General features: G+C 34.3%; 8 protein-coding genes across 8 annotated transcripts; 2 read left to right on the top strand and 6 right to left on the bottom strand.

The window, feature by feature from the left end:
• Nucleotides 1-28: 28 nt before the first annotated feature.
• Nucleotides 29-316, top strand: DFA_00217 (uncharacterized protein; the record flags this gene model as incomplete). The annotated part of the gene is made up of 1 exon (XM_004357876.1): nt 29-316. The coding sequence occupies one exon, from the start codon at nt 29-31 to the stop codon at nt 314-316; it is 288 nt and encodes a 95-aa protein (XP_004357933.1).
• A 291-nt stretch (nt 317-607) lies between these two features.
• DFA_00216 (uncharacterized protein) lies at nt 608-3,282 on the bottom strand (the record flags this gene model as incomplete). Its single annotated transcript, XM_004357875.1, has 6 exons — nt 608-1,074; nt 1,163-1,567; nt 1,631-1,734; nt 1,807-2,577; nt 2,646-3,001; nt 3,097-3,282. 6 exons carry the CDS (start codon nt 3,280-3,282, stop codon nt 608-610), a joined length of 2,289 nt encoding a protein of 762 aa, XP_004357932.1.
• Nucleotides 3,283-3,875: 593 nt separating this feature from the next.
• On the bottom strand, nt 3,876-9,023 carry rpa1 (RNA polymerase I; the record flags this gene model as incomplete). Its single annotated transcript, XM_004357874.1, has 3 exons — nt 3,876-8,513; nt 8,585-8,744; nt 8,833-9,023. The coding sequence occupies 3 exons, from the start codon at nt 9,021-9,023 to the stop codon at nt 3,876-3,878; spliced, it is 4,989 nt and encodes a 1,662-aa protein (XP_004357931.1).
• Nucleotides 9,024-9,249: 226 nt separating this feature from the next.
• DFA_00214 (uncharacterized protein) lies at nt 9,250-11,537 on the bottom strand (the record flags this gene model as incomplete). The annotated part of the gene is made up of 7 exons (XM_004357873.1): nt 9,250-9,269; nt 9,757-9,796; nt 10,317-10,385; nt 10,556-10,597; nt 10,699-10,923; nt 11,018-11,187; nt 11,309-11,537. 7 exons carry the CDS (start codon nt 11,535-11,537, stop codon nt 9,250-9,252), a joined length of 795 nt encoding a protein of 264 aa, XP_004357930.1.
• Nucleotides 11,538-12,587: 1,050 nt separating this feature from the next.
• On the bottom strand, nt 12,588-14,130 carry osbF (oxysterol binding family protein; the record flags this gene model as incomplete). The annotated part of the gene is made up of 4 exons (XM_004357872.1): nt 12,588-12,914; nt 13,006-13,397; nt 13,490-13,625; nt 13,720-14,130. 4 exons carry the CDS (start codon nt 14,128-14,130, stop codon nt 12,588-12,590), a joined length of 1,266 nt encoding a protein of 421 aa, XP_004357929.1.
• Nucleotides 14,131-17,073: 2,943 nt separating this feature from the next.
• On the bottom strand, nt 17,074-18,876 carry DFA_00212 (uncharacterized protein; the record flags this gene model as incomplete). Its single annotated transcript, XM_004357871.1, has 5 exons — nt 17,074-17,114; nt 17,215-17,279; nt 17,609-17,665; nt 17,735-17,809; nt 18,809-18,876. 5 exons carry the CDS (start codon nt 18,874-18,876, stop codon nt 17,074-17,076), a joined length of 306 nt encoding a protein of 101 aa, XP_004357928.1.
• Nucleotides 18,877-19,292: 416 nt separating this feature from the next.
• Nucleotides 19,293-21,807, top strand: gacN (RhoGAP domain-containing protein; the record flags this gene model as incomplete). Its single annotated transcript, XM_004357870.1, has 6 exons — nt 19,293-19,482; nt 19,569-19,810; nt 19,914-20,336; nt 20,408-20,594; nt 20,869-21,233; nt 21,310-21,807. The coding sequence occupies 6 exons, from the start codon at nt 19,293-19,295 to the stop codon at nt 21,805-21,807; spliced, it is 1,905 nt and encodes a 634-aa protein (XP_004357927.1).
• Nucleotides 21,808-22,120: 313 nt separating this feature from the next.
• On the bottom strand, nt 22,121-22,834 carry DFA_00210 (uncharacterized protein; the record flags this gene model as incomplete). Its single annotated transcript, XM_004357869.1, has 1 exon — nt 22,121-22,834. The coding sequence occupies one exon, from the start codon at nt 22,832-22,834 to the stop codon at nt 22,121-22,123; it is 714 nt and encodes a 237-aa protein (XP_004357926.1).
• Nucleotides 22,835-22,979: the final 145 nt, after the last annotated feature.

Raw genomic sequence — 22,979 nt, 5'->3', positions numbered from 1 at the left:
TACACAGATATATATATATAATATAAAGATGGGTTTCTTTTCATTCATTGGTAACATTCTCTATTATTTGATCAAGACACCAATTTGTTTGGTATGGTGGGTGATTACTCTTTTGTTCCACCCAATCACCATCTTGGTTGCATTGATTGCTTTGTACTTGGCATACAACAACTCTCCACAAAAGCTTGATATCCCATTCGTCACCAAGTTGGCACCAACTGCCCAACCACACAGATCATCAGCTGCCTCTAACCGTTCAGGCAACGTACCAACACCAATCACCACCACCAAGGGAGGAAAGGGCAAGAAGAACTAAAACTATTAATCAACACAATCATATAATGTTACTATAAACAATAATAATAACAACTGTTACACACATAGATACAAAACCCCCCCCAAAACAACACCAAGTCATCTTTGATCAATGAATGACGTCCAACCAACAAACCGATTAATTTAATTATATTTATAAATATATATAAATACATATAAGATAATGAATTAATCGAGTAATCAATCAATCATCAACAATAATAAATCCGATCAATTTGTAAAGTTTTCTTTTTAAAATGATAATATTATACTTTTGTGTCTTTATTATTTATTAATAATTAAAAGGAGCATTTCTTTCAAGTGGACCATAACAAAATATACAAGATGAAGATGGTAGAGTATCATAGATGAATGGATAGGATTGAAATTTTGATCGGTCATGATTATAGTAGATGGCGTCTTGTTCAAAGATTGTGCAACGAATGTCACAAGTGTGACAAAGAAATAGTCTACTTGAATCGATGATTTGTTTGGTACGAATACATCGTTCGAGTGGACATCCATTTGGACATGTTTTGATCTCACCTATCATCATATTGATATAATTGGGTACTTGTTCTTGACAAAGGAAACAATGTTCACGTGATGGTAGATCATTTGGATCTTTTGGAATTGGTTCTTTGAGTAATTTATATACCATATGTGCCGTTTTAATTTTACTTTCATCTTGATTGTTTGTTGTTGTTATAATCCAATCACACATTAATAATAATGATGTTTTTTGATAATCTTTAAATTCTAAAGAAAAGAAAAGGAAAGGAGAAAAAAAAAGGATTGATTAATAATAATAGTTTAATATCATAATTTGATAATGAGTACTACATACCAAAATCTTTATAATTATCTAATACATTTCTAAGGATATTTGTAATGTATAGGGTTTGAATATTAAATAGAGTAGTTTTGATTTCATTGTCAAATTCTTTGTTTATGTTGTTATTATTGTTATCTTCATTGTTATTATTATTATTATTATTATTATTATTATTATTATTGTGATTGGTGATTGTTTTAGTTTTGGGTTTTGGAAGAAGTTTCTTATGGTTGTTGAATGTTGCAACCAACAATCTAAGTGTATTGACACGTTCAATCGACAAATCACCAAGCTTTCTCAACTCTTCACTTACCATCCCTAGAATGGTTCGGAATTGTTCACTTGTCAAATTCTTTTGATATAATAAAAATTCCCAATTTGTATTTATATGTCTTAAATCCTTTAAATCTCTATAAACTACAAAAAAAGAGATTAATAAATAATTCAACAATATTATATTTTTAGAAAACATCAACATACTTTTAATAAAATTATCTTTATATAAATTGAAATCATCTAATTTATATATAGTCATGCTTGCCAATTCTATTTTAGTTTTATACATTCCTGCTGCTGGTGGGATACTAAAGTAAACAAAGAAATATTAATATCAATTATTATTATTATTATTATTAATATATTTTTATATTTCTTACCATTCACCAATAAATAAGAATAATTTAAAAGGAATTGCAAAGTGAAAGGTGGTACGAATTTTGTTGGATGGTTCGGGGAGTGTAACCTTTTCAACGACGATATCTTTGGTTGGGTTGAGTGATTTCCAAAACTGGGGAGTGATGGAATAGTTGAGTATGGTGCCATCAAGACACGTAATCATAAAACAACTATTGTTTTTGTGGAAAGAGACTGAACGGATGGTAGATGAAATACGCTGATCATTTATCATGGGTGACATTACATCCAAGTCTAAATGATATAGGTAGAACCCGAAAAACTTTCCAATCACGAGGACGGGTTGGTCATCTTCAACATTGGACCATCGCAATAGACTGCACATTGATTCGTCACGATCAACCAATTTCTTAATCATCTTTATCTTTTTATCTTCAAACGACCAGTTGTAAACACCACCGTCACTGTGGGCAGTTGTGAGGACGGGAGGATTAGAGGGAAGCCAACAAGCACGATTGATTCTAGTTGTTTGTGGTGACTTGACCATTCCATTCAAATCGTATGTACCAAATACACTAAACACAAATCCATCTTCATAATCGATACGGAATACAGCCAACTTGAGTTTAGTTCCCAATGCCAACAGACAGTATTGTTTACCTGTCTTTTCATCTCTTGCTAGTGGTGACCATGCCACCGATGTAAAGTCTATCAAATCCCATTCTGAACGTGCTTCATCCATTTGATCTTCTGTCAATGGTTCCATCTTTGCAATCTTTTTAAGATGAAAGTTGCTTAAAGAGATAGATAGATAAATATAAGTACAATGATCATATGACAAGTGTTCATGGTTTAAACTTACAGATCCCAATCATAATCACGATAAATGAGTAAAGGATCAACACCTTTGTTTGGTCTTTTTTTCTTTTCATCTTGGTAGTGTAGATAGAGCATATCGGATAGATTACAGATTGATGTCCATTCGGGTGAATAAGGGTCACTCGATAGTTTAGGAGGAGCATACACAAATGCTCCGTGATCGTTTGTACAAGCTGCCACCAACAATGACCCATTTTCAAATACAGGTGAGAATGAAGCATCAACAAACTGTTCATCCTTTTCAACTTTAAATGGATACTCTCCCTTTTCAAGGTTATAATTATATACTGTCTTTTCAATTGGCATATTTGCATTGTATAACTTTTGATTCATACAATTCTAAATCAAACACATTAATCAATGAGTCAGTACACATAATAATCATCTACATATCTCTCTCTTTCTCTTTCCTTTCATATTTGCGCAACACATACGAATATCCATAATGCCTTTTGAAGTGAAAAGAGTAATAGTCCATTACAAGTATCAGAACATTCAGCATTCTTGATGAAAGGATGTTCATGAGTGAATGAATCAAACTTTATCATACTACGTGCATTATAACGACTACTCATAGTTGTAGTAGTAGTAGTTGTTGTTGTTGTTGATTCTACATCCATTCAATATTCTTTTCTAGAAATCTCTTCTATTATCTTTTAAATGCAATAATAATATTAATAATTATAAAACGAATCGATCAGAATTAAAACAACCTCCAAAATAAGCACAGGCGCCAAAATTTTGAATCATTTAAAAAATTGAAGTTGCAACTTTTGGTTTATTGGATTTGGGATGGTATATTTGTTGATGTATCTATCTATGACTACTTCTACCCAAGTAGAATATTGTTTGATGATATTATTGTATACTTATCCCATACATGCAGAAGGTGGTGTGCTTGATTTCCACTCCAAAATCGATAACGAAAGTTTAAACCAGTCGATCTACTAATGAGAATACATATTCTTTGTCTAGAAACTACTTGACGAGGACAGGCACATAGTACAAAGTTGTATATGTATTCATAGTTTTAATTTGTCGATCTATTAAAGAAACAGAATCTGTCAGTAGAATGATAGTTCTTACCATTTTGTGTTTTCTCGTTTGTTGCATTGTTCTATAGTGTGAATACCTATCTACACAACTCCAATAGATCAGAAATATTATTTTTTAATTTATTATTTTAATTTTCTTTTCTTTTCTTTTATTTATTTTAATTTAATGGAGCAACGATTTCAAAAGCACCGGTGCCACCACGTACAACTTGACCCAAAACAATACGAGATGAAGGAGATTCACAGAAATCAGAGTCAGAGACGAGGGCAGCCTTGGAAAGGAAGGCACACGTAGTTTCAAAGGACATTTTTTGGAGTGGTGAAGTGTTATTTTCGAGACCGATACGATTGAGTGGACGGAACCCACCGTCATAGGTCATATAGTCGGCGAGGAGGGTGAGATGACGCTTGTCGACAGTGATACCATAGGCACCAAAGACGTTGGAGATTTCAGAGACAATGGCACTCTTGCAGGCTTCGACACCATAACGATTGAGGATCGATCCAATGTCATTGGTGTACATACGGTTGAGTTGGAGGTGGTCTTGCATCTCAAACAGCTCGATCAAGTTGATACCTTCAGTTTGGATGGAATACTCGGTCTTGCCACCAACAGTCTTTTCATTGATGAAACATCTAGAGATACCCTTGCAACTCTTAATGATAAACTTGAATGCAACATCTTCGATAATGTTTAACATTAATACCTTTTTACTATCTGATTTGACGCCAACGATAAATGAAAATTCTTTCTTTGGATTAAATTTGCTTAGATTTGATTTGACTGATGTTGATGATTTCTTGTTGGATGATTTATCTGATTCCTCTGATTCCTCTTCTTCTGATTCATCATCTTCTTGTTCAGATTCTTCATTTTGAGATTCTTCAGATTCTTCATCTTTTTTCTTTTCTTCTTGTTCATCTTCTTCATCTTCATCATCTTCGTCATTTTTGTTGTTATTTTCATCATCATCATCATAGCTAACCTTTTGAGTTTTGTTATTTTTCTTTTTAGAGTCAACACTGTCAGTATCCATGGTGACGGTTGAGACTGGTTTCTTGGATGATTTCTTCTTTCCGTTGGAGGAGGAGGATTGGTCGTCGGCAGCATCGTCGTTCTTGTCAGCGGCAGAGGAGTCATCAGCCTTGTCGGCAGAGTCGTCGTCACCCATGTCAATCTCGTCGTCACGGTCATCTGAATTTTTAGATTTCTTGCCACGTCCAATATCGGCGCCGGCGTTGGTCTTTTTGCCAGAACGTGCGGCACGTGACTTGACCTCCTTGATGAAACGTTCGAGTGTCTTGAACATATAGTCTTTGCTGATGGACTTGGTCTGCATGATCTCTTCGAGGTTGGCGACAAATGTGATCTTGATATCGTAGTGACGCTCGCGGTCAGTGTAGTATTCGACGACCGAGACACCCTCGATAATATCGTTCATCTTGAGCCATTCGAGTTTCTTGGCCATGGCTTCGGTGGCGGCCTTGTCGGTTGGGTCGGATATTTGTAACTCCATCAACGGGGTGCTGGGGTTTTGCGAGGCAGTCATGATAATCTCACGAAGACGTGGGATACCCAAAGTGACGTTGGCTTCACCACGACCGGCCAAATGGAATGTGTTGAGTGTCATCTGTGTCGATGGCTCTCCAATAGATTGTGCGCACAACAAACCGACACTCTCACCCGGCGACACCATGCTACGGTTGTAGTAGAGGAACATGAGGTTACGGAAATCCTTTTCGGGGATCTTACCCTTTTTGTTCTTGGCCGTCTGGATCAATCCTTGTGGATTGGCATCGATATACTTGTTGAGGTCGGTCATGAATGCCTCAGACACGCATCCAAGGTCGGCGGCGGGGTTGAACTTGGCCATGACGGGGTCGAGCAACTGAGCGGTCTTGCCCAACGTGCCAGCCTTCTTTTCGGCGAGTTGTGTGTGCAACTTGTCGTTGTATTCCGAGACCTTGACGTTGCGCATGGCTGGAACGAGCTCATCATATGCAAATTGGCTCTTGAGAAGCTCGTAGTTTTCAGCGGCCACTGTAAAGTTGGTGAGGTATTGACGCTTGGTAATCTCGAGTGAATCCTCACCATAGTTGAACTGGATGACCGATCCGTCGGCATCGCGCACAGTATTATCGTACTGCACAGTGATACCTTCCAAATGCTTGATGATACAACGTTGCAAGTACCCAGAACGGGCAGTCTTGACAGCCGTATCAATGAGACCTTCACGACCGGCCATACAATGGAAAAAGTAGTCTTGGGGACGGACACCCGTTAAGAAACGGTCCATAATGAAACCACCGGCACGGGCACTGGGATCGAATGGCTCGAATGCGGGGAGCGTCTTTCCAGACACCATACGAGGCACACGCTTGCCCTCCAACTCTTGCTGACCGAGCAAACAAGAGACTTGCGAAAAGTTGACGACGGAACCCTTAGCTCCAGACACTGTCATGAGCGAGAAGTTGTTTTCGGGGAATGGCTTACGTTGACCGCCTGGGATGAGGGTATCAATGATCTTGGATGTGTACTGGTTCAATGCCTTTTTGAGCATACCGTCCAAACGACCAACCTCACGCTCTTCACGAAGGTTGACGTTCATCAAACGGGCCGTCTCGAGCTTATCGTATTTGCGTTGACCGACAAACTTGGCAGCAACGTCGAGACCCTCTTCGTTGGCCTTGGCGAGCTCGTTACGACGGTAGTCTTCCTCCTTGGCGTTGATGAGGAGATCCTCGACACTACAGGTGAACCCGCGAGTCGACAAGTAAAAGGTAAACATACGTCCGAGCAATGTCAAGAGAGAGCCAGCAGTGTTGGGGTCATACATTTCGTAGCAAGTGTGTACGAGACCGTTGCCAGAGGCACCAAACTGTCCCTTGTCAAGGATACCTGCGACCATTTCATTTTGACGGATGATGACGTGACTGTCACGGGTGACATCCAAACCATGCTTGCCCCACAACTTGGTGGGAATCTTGGAGGGTGACTCGAGGGTGAGTGGAACACGGCCGATGGTGAGATGGTTGAGTGCGGCCGAGATGAGCTGCTTGCCGGTCCATTGGGGGACGGGCTTGAGGATGGCTGGCTGCGGGGTGACGATTGGGTGGTCGCGGTTAATACCCCACAACGACGCATAGAGGATAGCTTGGAATTGAGCGCGGGTAAAGAGTGTGTCTCGCTTGGTCAACAGGACACCCGTCAAGATATGATCTTGGATGAGACCACGCAAGGGGACACCGGCTCTAGGTCCGAGATATTGGAAGTTGTTGGCGGCAATCTCACGGATTTCAGCGGCGGCATGGAAACTTTGTGGGAAATGAATGTTCATCTCATCACCGTCAAAATCGGCATTGTATGTCGAACAGTTGCAATAATGCATACGTAATGTCTTTTCTTGCTTGCCGAGTACCTTGACACGATGACCCATGATACCTGGCTTGTGGAGGGTTGGCTGACGATTGGCGAGCACAAAGTCGCCCGTCAACAGATGACGGTACACCTTTTTCGTGGTGCCGTGTGGGCTGGTTGGCTTGATGGTCAGCAACGTCTTGGAGAGTGCAACACGGTTCTCGTGGGTCTCTTTGGCGAGGTTGATGTAGAAGCCGTCCTCGTCTTCGATGTAGTTGGCGCCTGGGTAGTTGTCGGGCCCGTTGATGACGGCCTGTGCCATCTGCTGGTAGTTAAAGTGGGTGACGGGTTGCGGGAAGGTGAGCGTGCGGGCAAAGTACTGGGGCACACCCATCTCGTTGGTCTCGAGCGAGATATCGGGCGAAATAACCGTACGCGCGGCATAGTTGACACGCTTGCCCATCATATGCTTACGGAACAGACCCTCCTTTTTCTCGAGGATCTGCTTGACACCGGCGGCCAGCACCGAACGGCTTGTCTTTTGTGCCTTGCTGTTGTCGTACATGTTGTTGATGTGCATCTGCAGCTCGCAGACGTTGGTCACCATCGATTTGGCGCTCTCGTCCTCCTTGGCGTCGAGCAGCTTCGTGATCATGCGGTTATGCGTGACGATGCCGCGGTAATGGTTGTTCATGGTCGACTCGGACCGACGGTTGTTCATAAAGTTGGGTGGACGTGCTCTCGACGGCAACACGGGGAACGCAGTCAAAAAGAACGAGTCGATCGACGACTCACGGCCAAACACACGTTTCTTGGTGACCGGGTCGACGGCGCCGGTGGGACGCACCTCGCCAAACAACAGATCCAACACCTCCTTTTCCTTTTTGAACAATTTCTTGAGTTGACGTTGCAATTCCCATGGTGAGTACCATGTGCCGTGGATGCTCTCCTCCGAGACCGACGAGAAGTTGGTTTTCTTCTTGTTGGTCTTGTTTGACTTGAACTGTTCCTTGCCCAACGGCATGATAAACATCTTGGACTTGCTAGGCTCACCGTTACGGATGGCTGGTGAGAATGCACCGCAGTTGGCACATCTACAAGTGGCCGACGATGCAATCTTGACAAACTCTCTCAATATATCACGACGCATCGATTCAAAGTGTTGTGACTTTTCACGATTCACAATTGGACCTTCGATCTCTTCGTCGACACGATAGTTTTTGTATTCGCTGTCATCACCACTCTTATCAACATCCATTGGAGCACGGTGGTTGTTGTTGTTATCGTCGTCGTCACTGTCGTCAGCACGTAAATCTTCCAAACCGTCAATCTTCTTTTGACCGGCAGCTCTTCTAGTCAAATGTCTCTCTCTCAAATCTCTTGCCTTTACAACATCTCCTGTATATAATACTTTAAGTTCTTCTATAAATTCATTAATCTAAAATGAAACAATACAATATATTAGACCCAACTCTGTGACCAACCAATTAAATATCTAACTATACATACGACTATCTTTCCATGTTTAAAGGTATGACATTCAAGACAAGTATTTTGGAAGATCTTGATCATTGTTGGGAATAATACAGGGTTGTAAACTGGTAAACTAAGTTCGATGTGACCAAAATGACCTGGACATCTTAAATAATGATCTCCACATGTTACGCAACTAAATATATATAGTAGTAGTAGTAGTAGTAGGTTAGATTAGTATCTATTTATATATATATATATTTGATATATGTTTGTTTACATACAGATCAGGTGGTTCGAATGGACCGAGAGCGGCATCATATAGACCTCCAGAGACACAATTACCAATAATGTCAAATGCATCTGGCTCTGTGATTTGTTTGACAGAGATCTTTCTGATTTGCTCAGAGGTATAGAATGAAAAGGTTGCACCAGATACCTCATTGCTAACAACTGTTGTAACTGCTCTATTCATTTTATTATGTTATGTAAATATATGTAAATGTAAATGTATGTAAATGTATGTAAATGTAAATGTACTACTACTACTGAATGTATTGAAGGTAATAGTTTTAAAAGATGATTGGTGATTGGTGATTGGTGATTAGATATAAAGATATCTTGTTTTTTTTGTTGATTGATTGATTGATTGATTGTTCTTTTGATTAGAATAGAACAACAAAGAGATTGAAGATTACTTTTTAACTATCTATAATATATTCTATATATATAAGTAGTAGTTATGAATGAATAAAAAGTAGGTGGGTAGTAATAATCAATCATCAATAATAACAATAACAATAGAAAAAAACGAAGAAAACGAAGACTTTGACAATGAATGATGGAATGCTCCAAAACGAGCAAGACGAAAAAAAATATTTTTTATTTTTTTATTTTATTTTTGGGTTGCTAGCAGCACTCAAGAGTATGGATGCAAAGAAAGGAAAATCATAACTAGTAAAAGTATAACATATTATTATTATTATTATTATTATTAACGATCAATTTCAACTCATATGAAGACAATTTTTAGTATTTGGGTGAGTTCTTGGGACCATTATGGTCGTCTAAATCTTGGTTACACCGAAAAGCAAAGAATAGGAGGACGATCCAACAGAAAAAGCCTATGACCAAATAAAACAAAAGCAAGACATCGGTATTCGAATTTGTTTAAACAATGCCTTTCCTTTGTTCTATTTGGTTCATACCCAAGGATGCAGAAGAGCTGTTCATTTCAAGGTATGTAATCTTTAATATATATATAATAAAATATAAATAAGGAGAATCAATGATGATAAACAAACATTCATTGGATGGATACAATTTGAAATTAATTTATTTAAAATGATAAATTAGTTTGTTTGGTTGGTTGTAATAGGAGAAAATAGGGAAACATATTTCCTTTTTTTAATTATTATTATTATTATTAGTTTCACGAAACATCTCACGTCAAAAGTGGAAATATAATATAAGAGGAGGAGGTGGATCCAATCTTTTTGATAAATTATGATATATAATCTATTGACTTGAAAGATTGGTTTGGTTTGGTTATGACGGATGACTGATGGGGGATAGATAGATAGATAGATAGATTGGATTGGTATACTATAGTCTCTTTTGTTAAAAACTCGCTAGTTTCTTATTGTTATTGTTATTGTTAATTGGTTGATACGATTATTATTATTATTATTATTATTATTATTATTTGATTAATTATTAATGATTGAAAGAAAAATAACCTTTAAACTCTAAAAGCAAGGTTATTTACTAAACTATTTACATATATATGAAAGAATGGTTGTTGTTGTTGTTGTTGTTGTTGTTGTTGTTGATATAACTACTAATGAAAATATACACACTCTCTCAAGCAACGCCGAACCTTTAAGGTTGACTTTGGATAGGTGTATAATGATGAGTTTCCTTGGTATTGGCAGTTGGTTTTTTTCGAAGGAAATACAACATTGAAATGGTTGGAATGATTTCCAATGAAATGAAATAAATAAGTACCCAATACCAATCGACACTATATGCCTTTGTATCTGGATTATCCTATAAATTAAATTAAATTAAATAAACAATAATTAATATTAATATCATTCATTTATCATCATTCCACTATATATCTATATAAATTATGTCCTCCAACTTACAGATAAATTAACAACACTGAATACCATCATAAAGGATCTAGCGAGGAAACACAATGAACAAATCCAAGTGATAGCTTTGATCTTCCACGAATGTACTCGTTTCAAAACCACCTTGTATTCATCGATCAAATGGTAAATCTTTAAACCATAGATACCAAACAATGCCGCCGTTATTAAATTAAGTGATGCTATGAAAAATGTAGTTCCTAAATCAACTCTTTTACACTAAAGGTAGTATAGACAACAATCATTTGATTGATTAATATATATATATATAAACTACTATCTATCAAATATTACTATTCCTAGTTGAACATACCTCATCATCACTTGTTGATATAAAAAAGAATATTGCTATTGCTACGACGGAACCAAACATAAACAGAGTCAACAGACAAACAGCTGCTCTACTCTTGAAAAAGTTTGATTCTCTTCCTACTGATGCCTGATAATAAAAGTCTGCCCATGATACAAACAACATAAAGTATGCTAAAAAGAATGATAAATCTATCATATGGTCTACAACAGATAATAGTAAGTTTGATTTGATTTGATTGTGATTAATTAATACATGATGTCTATCTTTAATCTGTGTATAGTTTTAACATACTCCAAAAGAGGAACGCATTTAATGGAAATGAATCCAATTCACCATTGATAATGATTGGACTGAGGAGAAAGTATACACCTCTTGAAAACATTGCCAATACGATGGTTGCTGTAAACACCTTTTTCGCATATGACTTTGGGTAAAACATTGCTCTCACCAGTAGTATCAATGCTAGTATACCAATGGTACACATGATGCTACCCAAAGCATAGTATAATCCTGAATACATTGTTGTTGTTGTTTGATCTGATGATAATGATGGATATGTTATGTTATTATACTCTCGTCTCTCCTCCTACTGCGATATACTCTAACTAACTATAATCTTATCTCTTCTCTTTTCTTCTCTTATATCTATGTAATACAATTGTTACACCAACTTTTTGACTCTTGAACAAAAAATAGATTTAAAAAAAGAGGTCGTTTTCTAGCTACCTTGACCTCCTTCTTTCTCGAGACGGTGATGATGTCAGACAATCTGCTGCTGTTGGTTTGTTAATATTTTTAAAAATATTACTTGTTGGATTATTCTTTGTATTTTTCTATCTCTCTTTCTTTTATTTTTTTTAAATTATAAGGGGGTTTAGTGATGAATGTAAAATGAGGACAATGGTGACACATTTCTCACAATTTAAAAACCGTGAATAAATTAGACTGAGATGTGATGAATCGATTGAATCGAATTGATTGATTACAACATGTTGTTGAGTAATTATTGTTTAAAGGTTTGGGGATTTTGGGATTTTATTAATATAACTATAGGGGGGTTTTGGTTTGGTTTGGTTTGGTTAAGTTGTACATATTGAATAATAAATAAAAATGGTCAATTATTATTTCCTATCTCTATGATTGTTATTATTTGTTATTATTATTGTTATTATTGTTGTTATTATTGTTGATTGACATTGGGAGTGAGTTTGTATATTGTATTATATTTTACTCTTTTTTTTTGAAATTATGATTCATAATTTATCAAAAAGAAAGAGTAAATGAGCCAAGTAATATTGTTGTTGTTTTGGGTTTACATTGGTTGTTGGTAAGGGGAAATGGAGCGTATTGATTGATTGTGATATTATATCCTTTGAGAAATGTTACCAATTTGTTTTCTTTTTTTTCTTCTTTTTTTTGTTATTTTCTTTTTCTTTCTAATTCTAGAGACTTTTCCTAAGTCCTATTATTCTAAATTCTATTATTCTATTCTATTCTATTCTATTATTATTATTATTATTACTTAAATTGTTTTGTTAATGGGAGGGGGAGGAGTTTTAATCTTTATTCTTTATTCTTGAGGGGTTACTGTTGAAGATTGATCTTGTTGAGTAGCTGGAAGAATAAAATGAATGTCTGGTTTGTTTACGTTTTCCGGAGTGTAGAATTGGAAATAAGCTGGGACATGTACATGATTTTGGTGGGCCTTTGCCTTTTTTCTTTGGGCTTCTTCGACCTTTTGTTTCTCAAGACCGGCTCGACGACCATCCTTTTTAGCAAAAGCATCGGCAACACCCTTCCATACTCTTATCGATTCATTGTCCTTTAATTGTTCAAATGGTTTTTCAGTAACTGTATCTTGTCTCATTGTATTATAATTAATGAAAACTGATGTGCTCTATAAAAAAATAAAAGAAAGAAAAATAAATAGAAAAATAAATAAGTATGTTGGCAACATCTTGGTTTTTTTCTTTTTTTATAATCTTTACCTTATCTTTAACATTTGTAATATTTAATGTATCAACATGAGTACCAGTAATATCATATATTAATTCGGTACCCTTGAATACTTGAACATTGACTGTATGCCATTGACTACCAATAAGTGGTTTATCCTTAAAGTTGATTTGTGCAGAATAACCAGTCTCTGGACATACGAATCCATATTTACCACAGAATTCAAACTTCCAACGGAGTAGACGTAAATATCCCTCTGGGAACTTTTCATTGATATAGGTTTCATTGTGGTTTTTGAGTGTAATAACATTCTTTACGTCCATAGTAGCACGAATATGCTTACCCTTAAAGACTGGTGTGATTTGTTGTTTTGATTCAAATGTAATTCCATGTTTATCATTATGGAAATGGAAACATGATATTGCTATAAAATTAAAAGAAACAAAATTTAGATTAGAATATAGAATAATAAACATAGAATACATAAATTATATATATATATATATTACTACATACGTGGATGGTGAGATACTTGTTCAGCTATAAATACAGTTTTATCATCTTTGATGGTTTCATTTGTCTTTTCATCTACATTTAATACATGTGATTCATGGACTTCTCCCAAAATTGGATTTAATGGATTCTTTGGGAACTATAAATAAATCAAAATCAAATTTAAAATTATTAATTAATAAACTACTCTATCATTATTATTTGATTTCCTTTTTTGATTTGATTTAACATACAAACATCTTTGGCCAAGTCATATGATATTTTAAAACTTGTAAAAATCTTTGTTCTGGATCCTTTATCGAGTCGGCTTGCATGAGAACATGTGAATATATGGCAGATTGGTGTTGTTGAGCAGCAAGGAAGCTGAGAGGGGCAACAAAAGTTGCTGGGATGGGGAGTTTGGTCATGTCAGCACCGACCTTTAGATGGTTCTTGATAAAACCAAAGGCTTGCTTCATGACACCTTCACTAGAGCCAGACTCTTCGTCGAGGATCTTGTCGGCACCAACCTCGCTTGCCTCAACTCCTTCATTTTCAATTCCGTCGCTAGACATGTCGCTAATTGTATCTTCTGTCAATTCTTTTTCCAACTTTGGATTCGATTGATTAGTGGCGGTGGTGGTATTAGCTACTTTGGTTGACATATGTTATATATATTATAACTACGAATGTATGTTGTATATTATATGATGCTATATATATATATATATATTTGTTGTTGTTGTTTAGTTGTCTTTTTGTTTAGATAATATTACTATATTACTATTGATTTGACTACTATTATTGATACTGTAATGTTACGAATGTATGTATTTATGTGTTGATACTATTACTAATATTACTACTGTGTGTGTGTGATCTACAAACTATTACTACTACTACTAATGCTACTAGTTGTTGTGTTTGTTGTTAAATAAAATAATAAATCTATTTGGTTATATATTTCAAAAAAAATGTAATGAATGAATAAATAAATATAATTATAAAATAATTGTGAAGTTAGTATTATTATTATTATTATTGTTATTATTACTATTTAATGTTATGTGTTTGTTATGTTCTGTGTGTGAATGTTCCTCGAATAAAGAATAGTGGTGGTGTTGTGAGAGTGTGAGTGTGTTCAACAAAAAAGGGGAAAGGGAAAAGAAGAAGGGAAGGGAAGGGACGGACTATTATTATCGTAGTGATACAAATGTAAAGTAATAAATATAAATAAATAAATAATGAGGAGGTATGAATTGATAATTGTATCTCTCACTCTTTGATCTCCTCTCTCTCTCTTTCTCTTTTTTTAGTCGACAACAATAAAAAATCAACAAACAACAATGAGTTGAAATGAACAGAAAGAGGAAGTTGAACTTTATGACCTCCTATGAGTATGATGATGAGGGTGTCTGCTTACACAACAGAGTGACACAAGGCATGCTTGTAAAACTGCTACTAAAATTGCCGCCATGCCACTGTGTGTCGGCAGTACTTTTTCTCTGTCTCGATCACTTGGTTGGGTTCCGTCAGCTGCAAAAACTCCAAGTTATCGAAGGCGGGTGCACAAAAAAAAACAAAAACATTCATTCATGCAGAGTCGCCCCAACCGAATCGTTGATTCATGTTGTGTTTTTGATTTCTTTCGATGGCACCCGCCACTGCACCCCGTTTGTCATTGGTTATTGTTCCCCCTCTTTTTGACTACATTACAAACCCCCTCTCTTGTGTAGGCCAGTACTTTTTAAATTATATAAACAAATTAAATGATTTAAATGAATGGGATGGATGTGTGGATGGACAGTCGCATATATTGGACAACCCGCCAAGTCAATGTAATGAATGACTGTGACCAGTAATCCAAAACCACAACGTCTTTCTTTCTCTCTCTCTCTCTCTCTCTCTCTCTCTGTCTTTCTCTCTTTAACAAACTTGGTGAGATGATGATGAACAAACAATACTTGTTGAATATGAGATAGTTACAAAACTATATACCAAAAGGCAGGTGTAAGAAAACAACAACAATATAATATTGATATTGTGATTTGATTGTATACTTTTTGCACTAGTTGTTGTTGTTGTTGCTGTTATGCTGTTGACTTGTGTTGTTGTTGTTGATGATGATTGATTAGTCTGGAACGTTGTTGATTGTATTTATCCAATTGGTATATTAATAATATATTATAAATTAATTATAAAACATATGAATCACAAATCAACCGTTTGAGTGACCGGCTTAAAACAAACAAATAAAATCTTTAGGGGTGATTCCCAAAAGATGGAGTGTAGATTTTGATTGGTGTGACAGTGTGTGTGGGTCATTAAATCCAACACACCAAAGATAACTATATTTGATTGGTTGATTGTGACTTGAGATTACAAACTTTATATAATTATTCGTTCGAAATAATAACAATGTTTGTTGAATGACTAAGACTGTACTTACAAATAATTAATCTATCTGGTTGAATGGGATGGATTGTTTGTTGGATGTATGTTATAGAAATATTGTTTGTTTGTGGTGGCTCAAGATTTATGTTACACGCGATTGTTACTACTTGTTGCTGGATGATTGATACTATACTATTATTATTTTGGATATATAAGGTAAAGAAAATATATTAAATTAATAAACTATTTATATGTTGGGGATTATTATTGTACAAAATAGTTATAAATAAATTAATTAAATATATTAAATAAATAAATTAAAATGTTTGATGATGATGATGATTTTGTAAACACGAGTTGGATGAGATATACAATATTTATGTTGGTACAAGCAAAAAGGTGAAAGAGTAGTAATGGAGGTGATGATGTTTCAATTGAAAAATAATATTGACGTTGTTGTTGTTGTAGGAAGCATTAAATTAAATAAATATTATTATAACTAGCTATTATTATTATTATTATTATTATTATTATTTACCAGTTATTCAGAAGGAATGAAACAGTGTGTATGTATGAATGGTGGATAGATAATATGTGTGGGCTTGCTTGAATTTATATAAATAGATTATGAGGAGGAGGAAGAAGAAGAGGAAGGAAGGAATATTCTCCAAACTGCTCAAACTGAACAGACTTCAATTGAAAAAATGATGTGATTGACTAACTTCATTCATTTCCATGGTATTGTGTAGGGGTAGGAACACTGTTTATCCATTTATCCATTCATTCAAACACACACACACATACATACACTCACAAACATGTTAACCGAACGGTTATTAATAATATTATTTATAACAGTGCTACTGAAAAGTTACCACACATGTGTAGTGTGGTGTGTTATGGGTGTGGCTTGACTGAATGTCAATGGCTGTGTTGAATATTGATGCTTTCAGGTTATCCGAATCAAATGTTTGATATGGATGGTAAGACAACGATAACGAATAACAACAACAACACAACACACGATATCGATTGACACATACGGTACAGTTTCTACACAAAACAATGAGATAGTGTTGTTCTGAACAGAGAGAGAGATATGTTATTCACACATCAATTGACAATGAGATGGTGGATTAGATAAGATGGAGTTGGAGATGGGATGGGATGGATTGTCAACTGTGAGTTAGCAGTGAAGTTGTTGTTTTTTTTTTTTATACGTGTTGTGGATCACTCACTAACGCTTCTTCTTGTTCTTTTTTATCATAGAATGTGTGTATGTGTGTTTAAACAACTGTTATGGATCTAGATTGATTGTGATCCGATTCGTCATGATGACCATTCATTGAGTTTACCTTTTGATATCTTATCTTTACTATTAATTTCTCTTTTTCTCTTTGTTTGTTTGTCTGTCTTTTGTCTTTGATTGATGATGATGGTAATGTTTATAAATAAATGATGGATGGATTGATTGTATAATTATAATTTAGGTAGGGGCTGAGTGGGTGGTGTTTGGTTGGTTGGTTTGAGTCTGGAATGGAAAGTCCCTAATTGAGTGGTGGGGTGGTGCGCTTATTTGTTTGTTTGTTTGTTTACTGGGGTATAATTATTTGCTTTACTTTAATATATACTTTATAATAAAAAATGACGATTGTTGTTGTTGTTGTTGATGTAAACAGACGTGTCGTAGTCTGCTATGCTCTTATATAAATATATTTATATATTTAGAAATAAATAAAAATAAATAACCCTTGTAATTGGGAGTTGATTGATGTGATGTGATGTGGTGCAGTGGAACTCGTAGAACTTTAAAATAAAATAATAGACACACACAAACTGGTGTGGATGATGGAACAGAATAATACTTTACTTTACTTTACTTTACTTGTTTTTCCAATCAAGGTTCTTTCCTGTAGGAATAGAATAGTTGAATGTTGATTTTCAGTGAATCTGAAAGAAGAGCAACGAATGAATGAATGAATGACTGTTGAAAGTATGATGATGTGTGTGGGATGGGTGGGAGGGGGTTCGGCACCACACATTTTTGTTCAAAGTAGTTTTTGAAAACTACTGGGCACCAAATCAAGGGTGCCAGCAACACAAAAAGACGACAACATAATATGTGATGAGAAGCTTCCATACATTTTTAAATAGATTGATAGTATACAATGGAGGAGAGTACGTATGAATAAAGGTCGACTCGAGAGTATAGTATAGTATAGAGTACTGGTATGTAAGGTGATCCAACTGTCTTGTGTTGTTGTTGAGTTGCAATGATGATGGGGATGATGGTTACGATGTTTGGACAAGACACAACATAATGCGTTTATTTATAAATGTGACCTCTTACCTTGTTTTACTATTTTTTGTTTTCACTTGAATTCGGCTAGGCTAGTTATAATAATAAAAATAGAAAAGTGATGGAGGAGAAGGAGGTTTTTTTTCAAAAGTCTGATAGTTTGAATTTCTCTAAAGTTGAGTTGGAAATCTTCTTTATCTCTTTATCTTTCTTTATCTCTGACTTTTTTTTTGACTGTTCTCTCTATTTTTCTATTTCTCTATTTCTCTATTTTTCGAGTAGGGGATTGTAAGTTAAAGTATATTATAGATAATGGTGATCAGAGGGAGAATCGTTGTGTTTGCAAAAGTGTTGAGCAATGAAAGGTGGAGGTATGTGTGTGTGGAGGCAAGGGAATTAATTGGATCAAAAAATAAAAATAAATTCAACAAAAATAGACAGACACAGATGGGATGGAAGAGGAGTCACAACTAAAAGTCGTCTGATGAGCGGTTTGAGATATTTTTAAACGCGCTTATGATATTTTACCAAAGAATTTAAACTTTTTATTCAAAGGGGATGGGAATCAACACTTTAAAATCATTATTAATTATTGCCCCAAAATCAATCGAACATAAGTGGAAACAGGGGTGTATGTGTGTGTTAATTACACCAACAATTTTTTCTCTTCTTCTTCACTTTCTTCATCTTCTTGAAAATTACTGTATTCATTATTCATAATTCTAAATCATTTACAAAAATATATCAATATTACTTGTTAATAAATAATTATCTCTACTCAAATGAGTTAATTAATTATCTCTTTGGTTGGGGTCCAACAACAAACATGATCGATGGATACCAGACAAGAAAGACATCCCCACAATCACTTGAAAAAGTTTTCTCACTCGTTTCAATCACATCGATCGAATTCAAATAATTGGTTCTAAAAAAACAAAAAAACATAATGAATCTTTGGACACATCGAGGTGCCTCCCCCTCTTACAACAGTCTTGTTATTCTCACTTTTAGCTTTTTTACTTGGAGTATTTAGTACTAATTGTATTATAGTATTTGTAATATTACTTTCTTTGTTTATATATCATCATTTTGTATCATTATCAACTGTAACAAAAAAAGAGAAAAGAAAAGAGAATGGCAAATAAAACATTAAAAAAGATATTGAAACCAGGAGAGAGGAAAAAGAAACAAAAGTTGGCAGGAGCAAATGCAGTAAAGAAACTGGTTGCCTATATAGAGACTAATTGTCTAGATTTGGAGGGTATTTGTAGAATTTCAGGTAATGCAATCAGAGTCAAGGAATTGGCAAAACAATTGGAAAATGGTAAGTTTGGTTTGACATGTGACACACACATATATGAACAAAATGACAATCATTCTCACAATCTATTTATTTACTCTCTTTTGTAGAGGAAGATGTTGATTTATCAAAGATTCCAGATAAACATACAGTTAGTGGAGCATTGAAAATGTTCCTAAGAGAGATGGATGAACCCATTCTAACATTTGATTTGTACAAGAATTTCCTTGGTGGTTATGACATTAGAGATAGAAATGCCAAGATCTCATTCTTTAAATCATTATTAAGTGCATTACCAAAAGACAATTACGATACTTTACAATTAATCCTTAAATTATTATATACTCTTCAAGTATGTAGACAGATAGATATATATAAAGATATCTGATTTTTGTTTGGTCATCATCATCATTTACTTATACATTTATTTTTTTTTATTCATCTACCAACTTTAGTTGTATCATGAAAAGAATAAGATGACAAGTGGAAATTTGGCAATTGTATTTGCACCAACATTACTTAGACCAAAGGAAGAATCATTAGAGACAATGATGAATTCAACCAATTATACAACCGAGATTGTCAAATGTTTGATCGAAGAATTCAATGTATTGTTTGAATTGAATAATACACCGATCCTCTACAAACTAAAGTCATCTGAATTGATTGGAAAAGAAAAGACAGTTCAAGAGCAATTGGAAGAGGCCAAGGCCACCATTGAAAGCCTATTGAAACAAGCAAGTGAAGAGGCCAATGAAAGAGCTGTTTTGGAAACCTATGCAAATCAAACAAACAATAGATTACAAGAGGAAATTGAATTAAGAAAAATGACAATCGAAGAAAAAGAAGGTTTAAGTGAATTATGTGAAGAATTAAAGGTAAGTCTAAAAATTTTAAAACCTAAATAGATTGATTGTTGATCTAATTAATAATTTTTAATAATATTTAGGAAAAGAGTAAATCAGTTGAAGAAAAGAACAAATTACAATCACAAGAGATTGATGAATTAAAAAAGAAATTAGAGGAAACCAACAACAAACAAACCAAATTGGATACGGAAAGTACGTCAAATTTAATACCTTGTGTTTTGTTTTTCGCAGTTGCATCATCATTTATTGCTGCTCATCATTATCTTGGTTCAAATGTTTTATAAAAACAATACAACCAACCAAACCAAACCAAACAATATATATATATATATTTTTGTAGAATTTATTTATTTATTTTATACATATCAACCAATCCATGTAATCATATTTATATAACCATACCATATACACCAACACCACTATATATATCTATTTATTTATATACCAACCAATAACCACATATATATTTTCATTGTAAATAAATTGTAATATTATTTAAAATCCCATTATTTATTTATTTATTTATTAATTATTATTATAGTTGGAGAAATGAATAAATCAAAGGTTGAAATTGAATCACAATGTAAATTATTAAAGGTTGATTTGGAGAAACAAACAAAGATGGTGGAATTGGAAAAGAAAAAAGTCAAGGAATTGGAGGATCACGCCAAGGTCAACGAAAATGAACAAAAGAAGAAATCCAAGGAATTAGAGGATCAAATTGTATTATTAAAAACCAGCGACATTGAACAAAAAAAGAAATCAAAGGAATTGGAAGATCAAATGGTTTTGTTAAAAAAGGAAAATACAACAATCATCACTTTGAAACAAGAGGCAGAAAAATTAACAAGAGAATCAAAATTAAAATCTGATCAACTTTTACAAATAACAAAAGAAAGAGATGATGTATGTAAACAAAAATAATAATAATAATAATAATTAATTAATCAAATAATTAATATTTCTTTCTTTCTTCTTTTAGTTTAAAATTCAATTGGATAATAGTAAAAATAATAATAATAATAAGAAAGGATCGTCGTCATCATCATCTTCACAACAAAAGGAAATTGATAATTTAACAAAGAAATTAAAAGAATCTGAAACAAAGAATGAAAAATTGGAAAAGGAATTAAAGGAAAAAGATAAACAGTTGGCTGCTGCTCATTCAAGTTCCACTTCGACCACGTCGACGACTGTTTCTTCGGCAAGTTTTGTAATTGGTAAAAAGCCAGTCAAAGATACCAAAAAGGAAACAAAAACCAAAGAGAAAGCACCTACACTACAAGACGAGGATGATATCATGTCGGTCAAACAATTTGCATTCTATTGGATGATAACATCTGTCAAAACAGATGCTATGCTCCATGGTAAAAACTGTAATATTATATCAAGCGAAATATTTGATGAACTTTTGGCAAAACGTACAAGAGTCAATCAATGGCAAGAAGTCATTAACAAAAAGTTAAGTGAATTAAATTAAATTAATTAATATATAAACAAACAAAAAGGATATTTATTTAATTTATACCTTGCCACCTACAAGAAGGGCAATACCATAGATTGTAAAACTTTTAATTACTTCAACACCAGTCTTGTAATTTAAAGCAATATTATTACCATTATACAATGAATCTTTATATACATGGTACAAGCTATTCATTGGGTACAATGCCAATAACATGTAATAGTTTTGGTACATTATTGATTGGAGTAAAATAATCAAGAATCCACTAAATGATAACAATAATAATTATTATTAAACAAGTTAGAATAATAATATATATATTATTGGTTTAATCTAATACATACGTAAAAGTCAATGCGATTAATAAATAACAAGAATAGACTTCACCCAATAGAATGGATATGGTCAAGATTCCAGCTCTTTTGTCTTCAACCAAATCACGATGATAGTTTGATATGATTGGAACTTGGAAGAATAGATTGGCGACGATGGAGAAGATGTAGAATGAACGATCTGGAACATTGTTTGTGAATAATTGGTAGTAAAAGTAGGATGTAGCAAAGATATAAACTGCACAATTGATGTGACCCAATGCAACATATTTACAGTGAGTGTATGTTGCAGCGAGGATGATGAGTAAAGCAGTGTAACCAATGAATTGACTCTTTAACCACTCAAATTCACCAGTACTATTTTGAACCAACCATACAGTGATTAGAATCACAGATACAGTTGAGAATGTTATAATCTTGAGCAAGTTTTTCATTCCAATATCAAACATGGTTCTGTCAACCGATGTTTTTGGATCATCTACTCCAGTCCAAAAGTCAACATAGGAATTGAAACAATAGGCCATTGAATGAGCTAAAACATTGAGTAGAATACACCCAGCAATTAGAGACCAATGATGAGATGTATCATTGATCTGAAGAGATGGGTTTTGTGATGTAGCAATACACCATTCCATAAACATTAATGGAGGCATTCCAATAAACGTATAGTATCTACTTGATTTAATAAATGTATTAATTATTTGTTTCATCCTTCTTCTCTCTTTTACAATATTTAATTATTTTTATATAAAATGTAAATGAATTAAAGTGACTACATTTTAGATTGATATACCTTTGGTTGGTTTTATCAAGCAGATAATTGAACTGATGAAGTTGTGTTTTGTGTAACCTCCA

Source organism: Cavenderia fasciculata (assembly GCF_000203815.1).
Source record: "Cavenderia fasciculata unplaced genomic scaffold Scf_Dfasci-F-a-11f03.f1-5, whole genome shotgun sequence".
Classification (NCBI taxonomy): Eukaryota; Evosea; class Eumycetozoa; order Acytosteliales; family Cavenderiaceae; genus Cavenderia; species Cavenderia fasciculata.
This window is presented reverse-complemented; position numbering and strand designations above follow the sequence as displayed.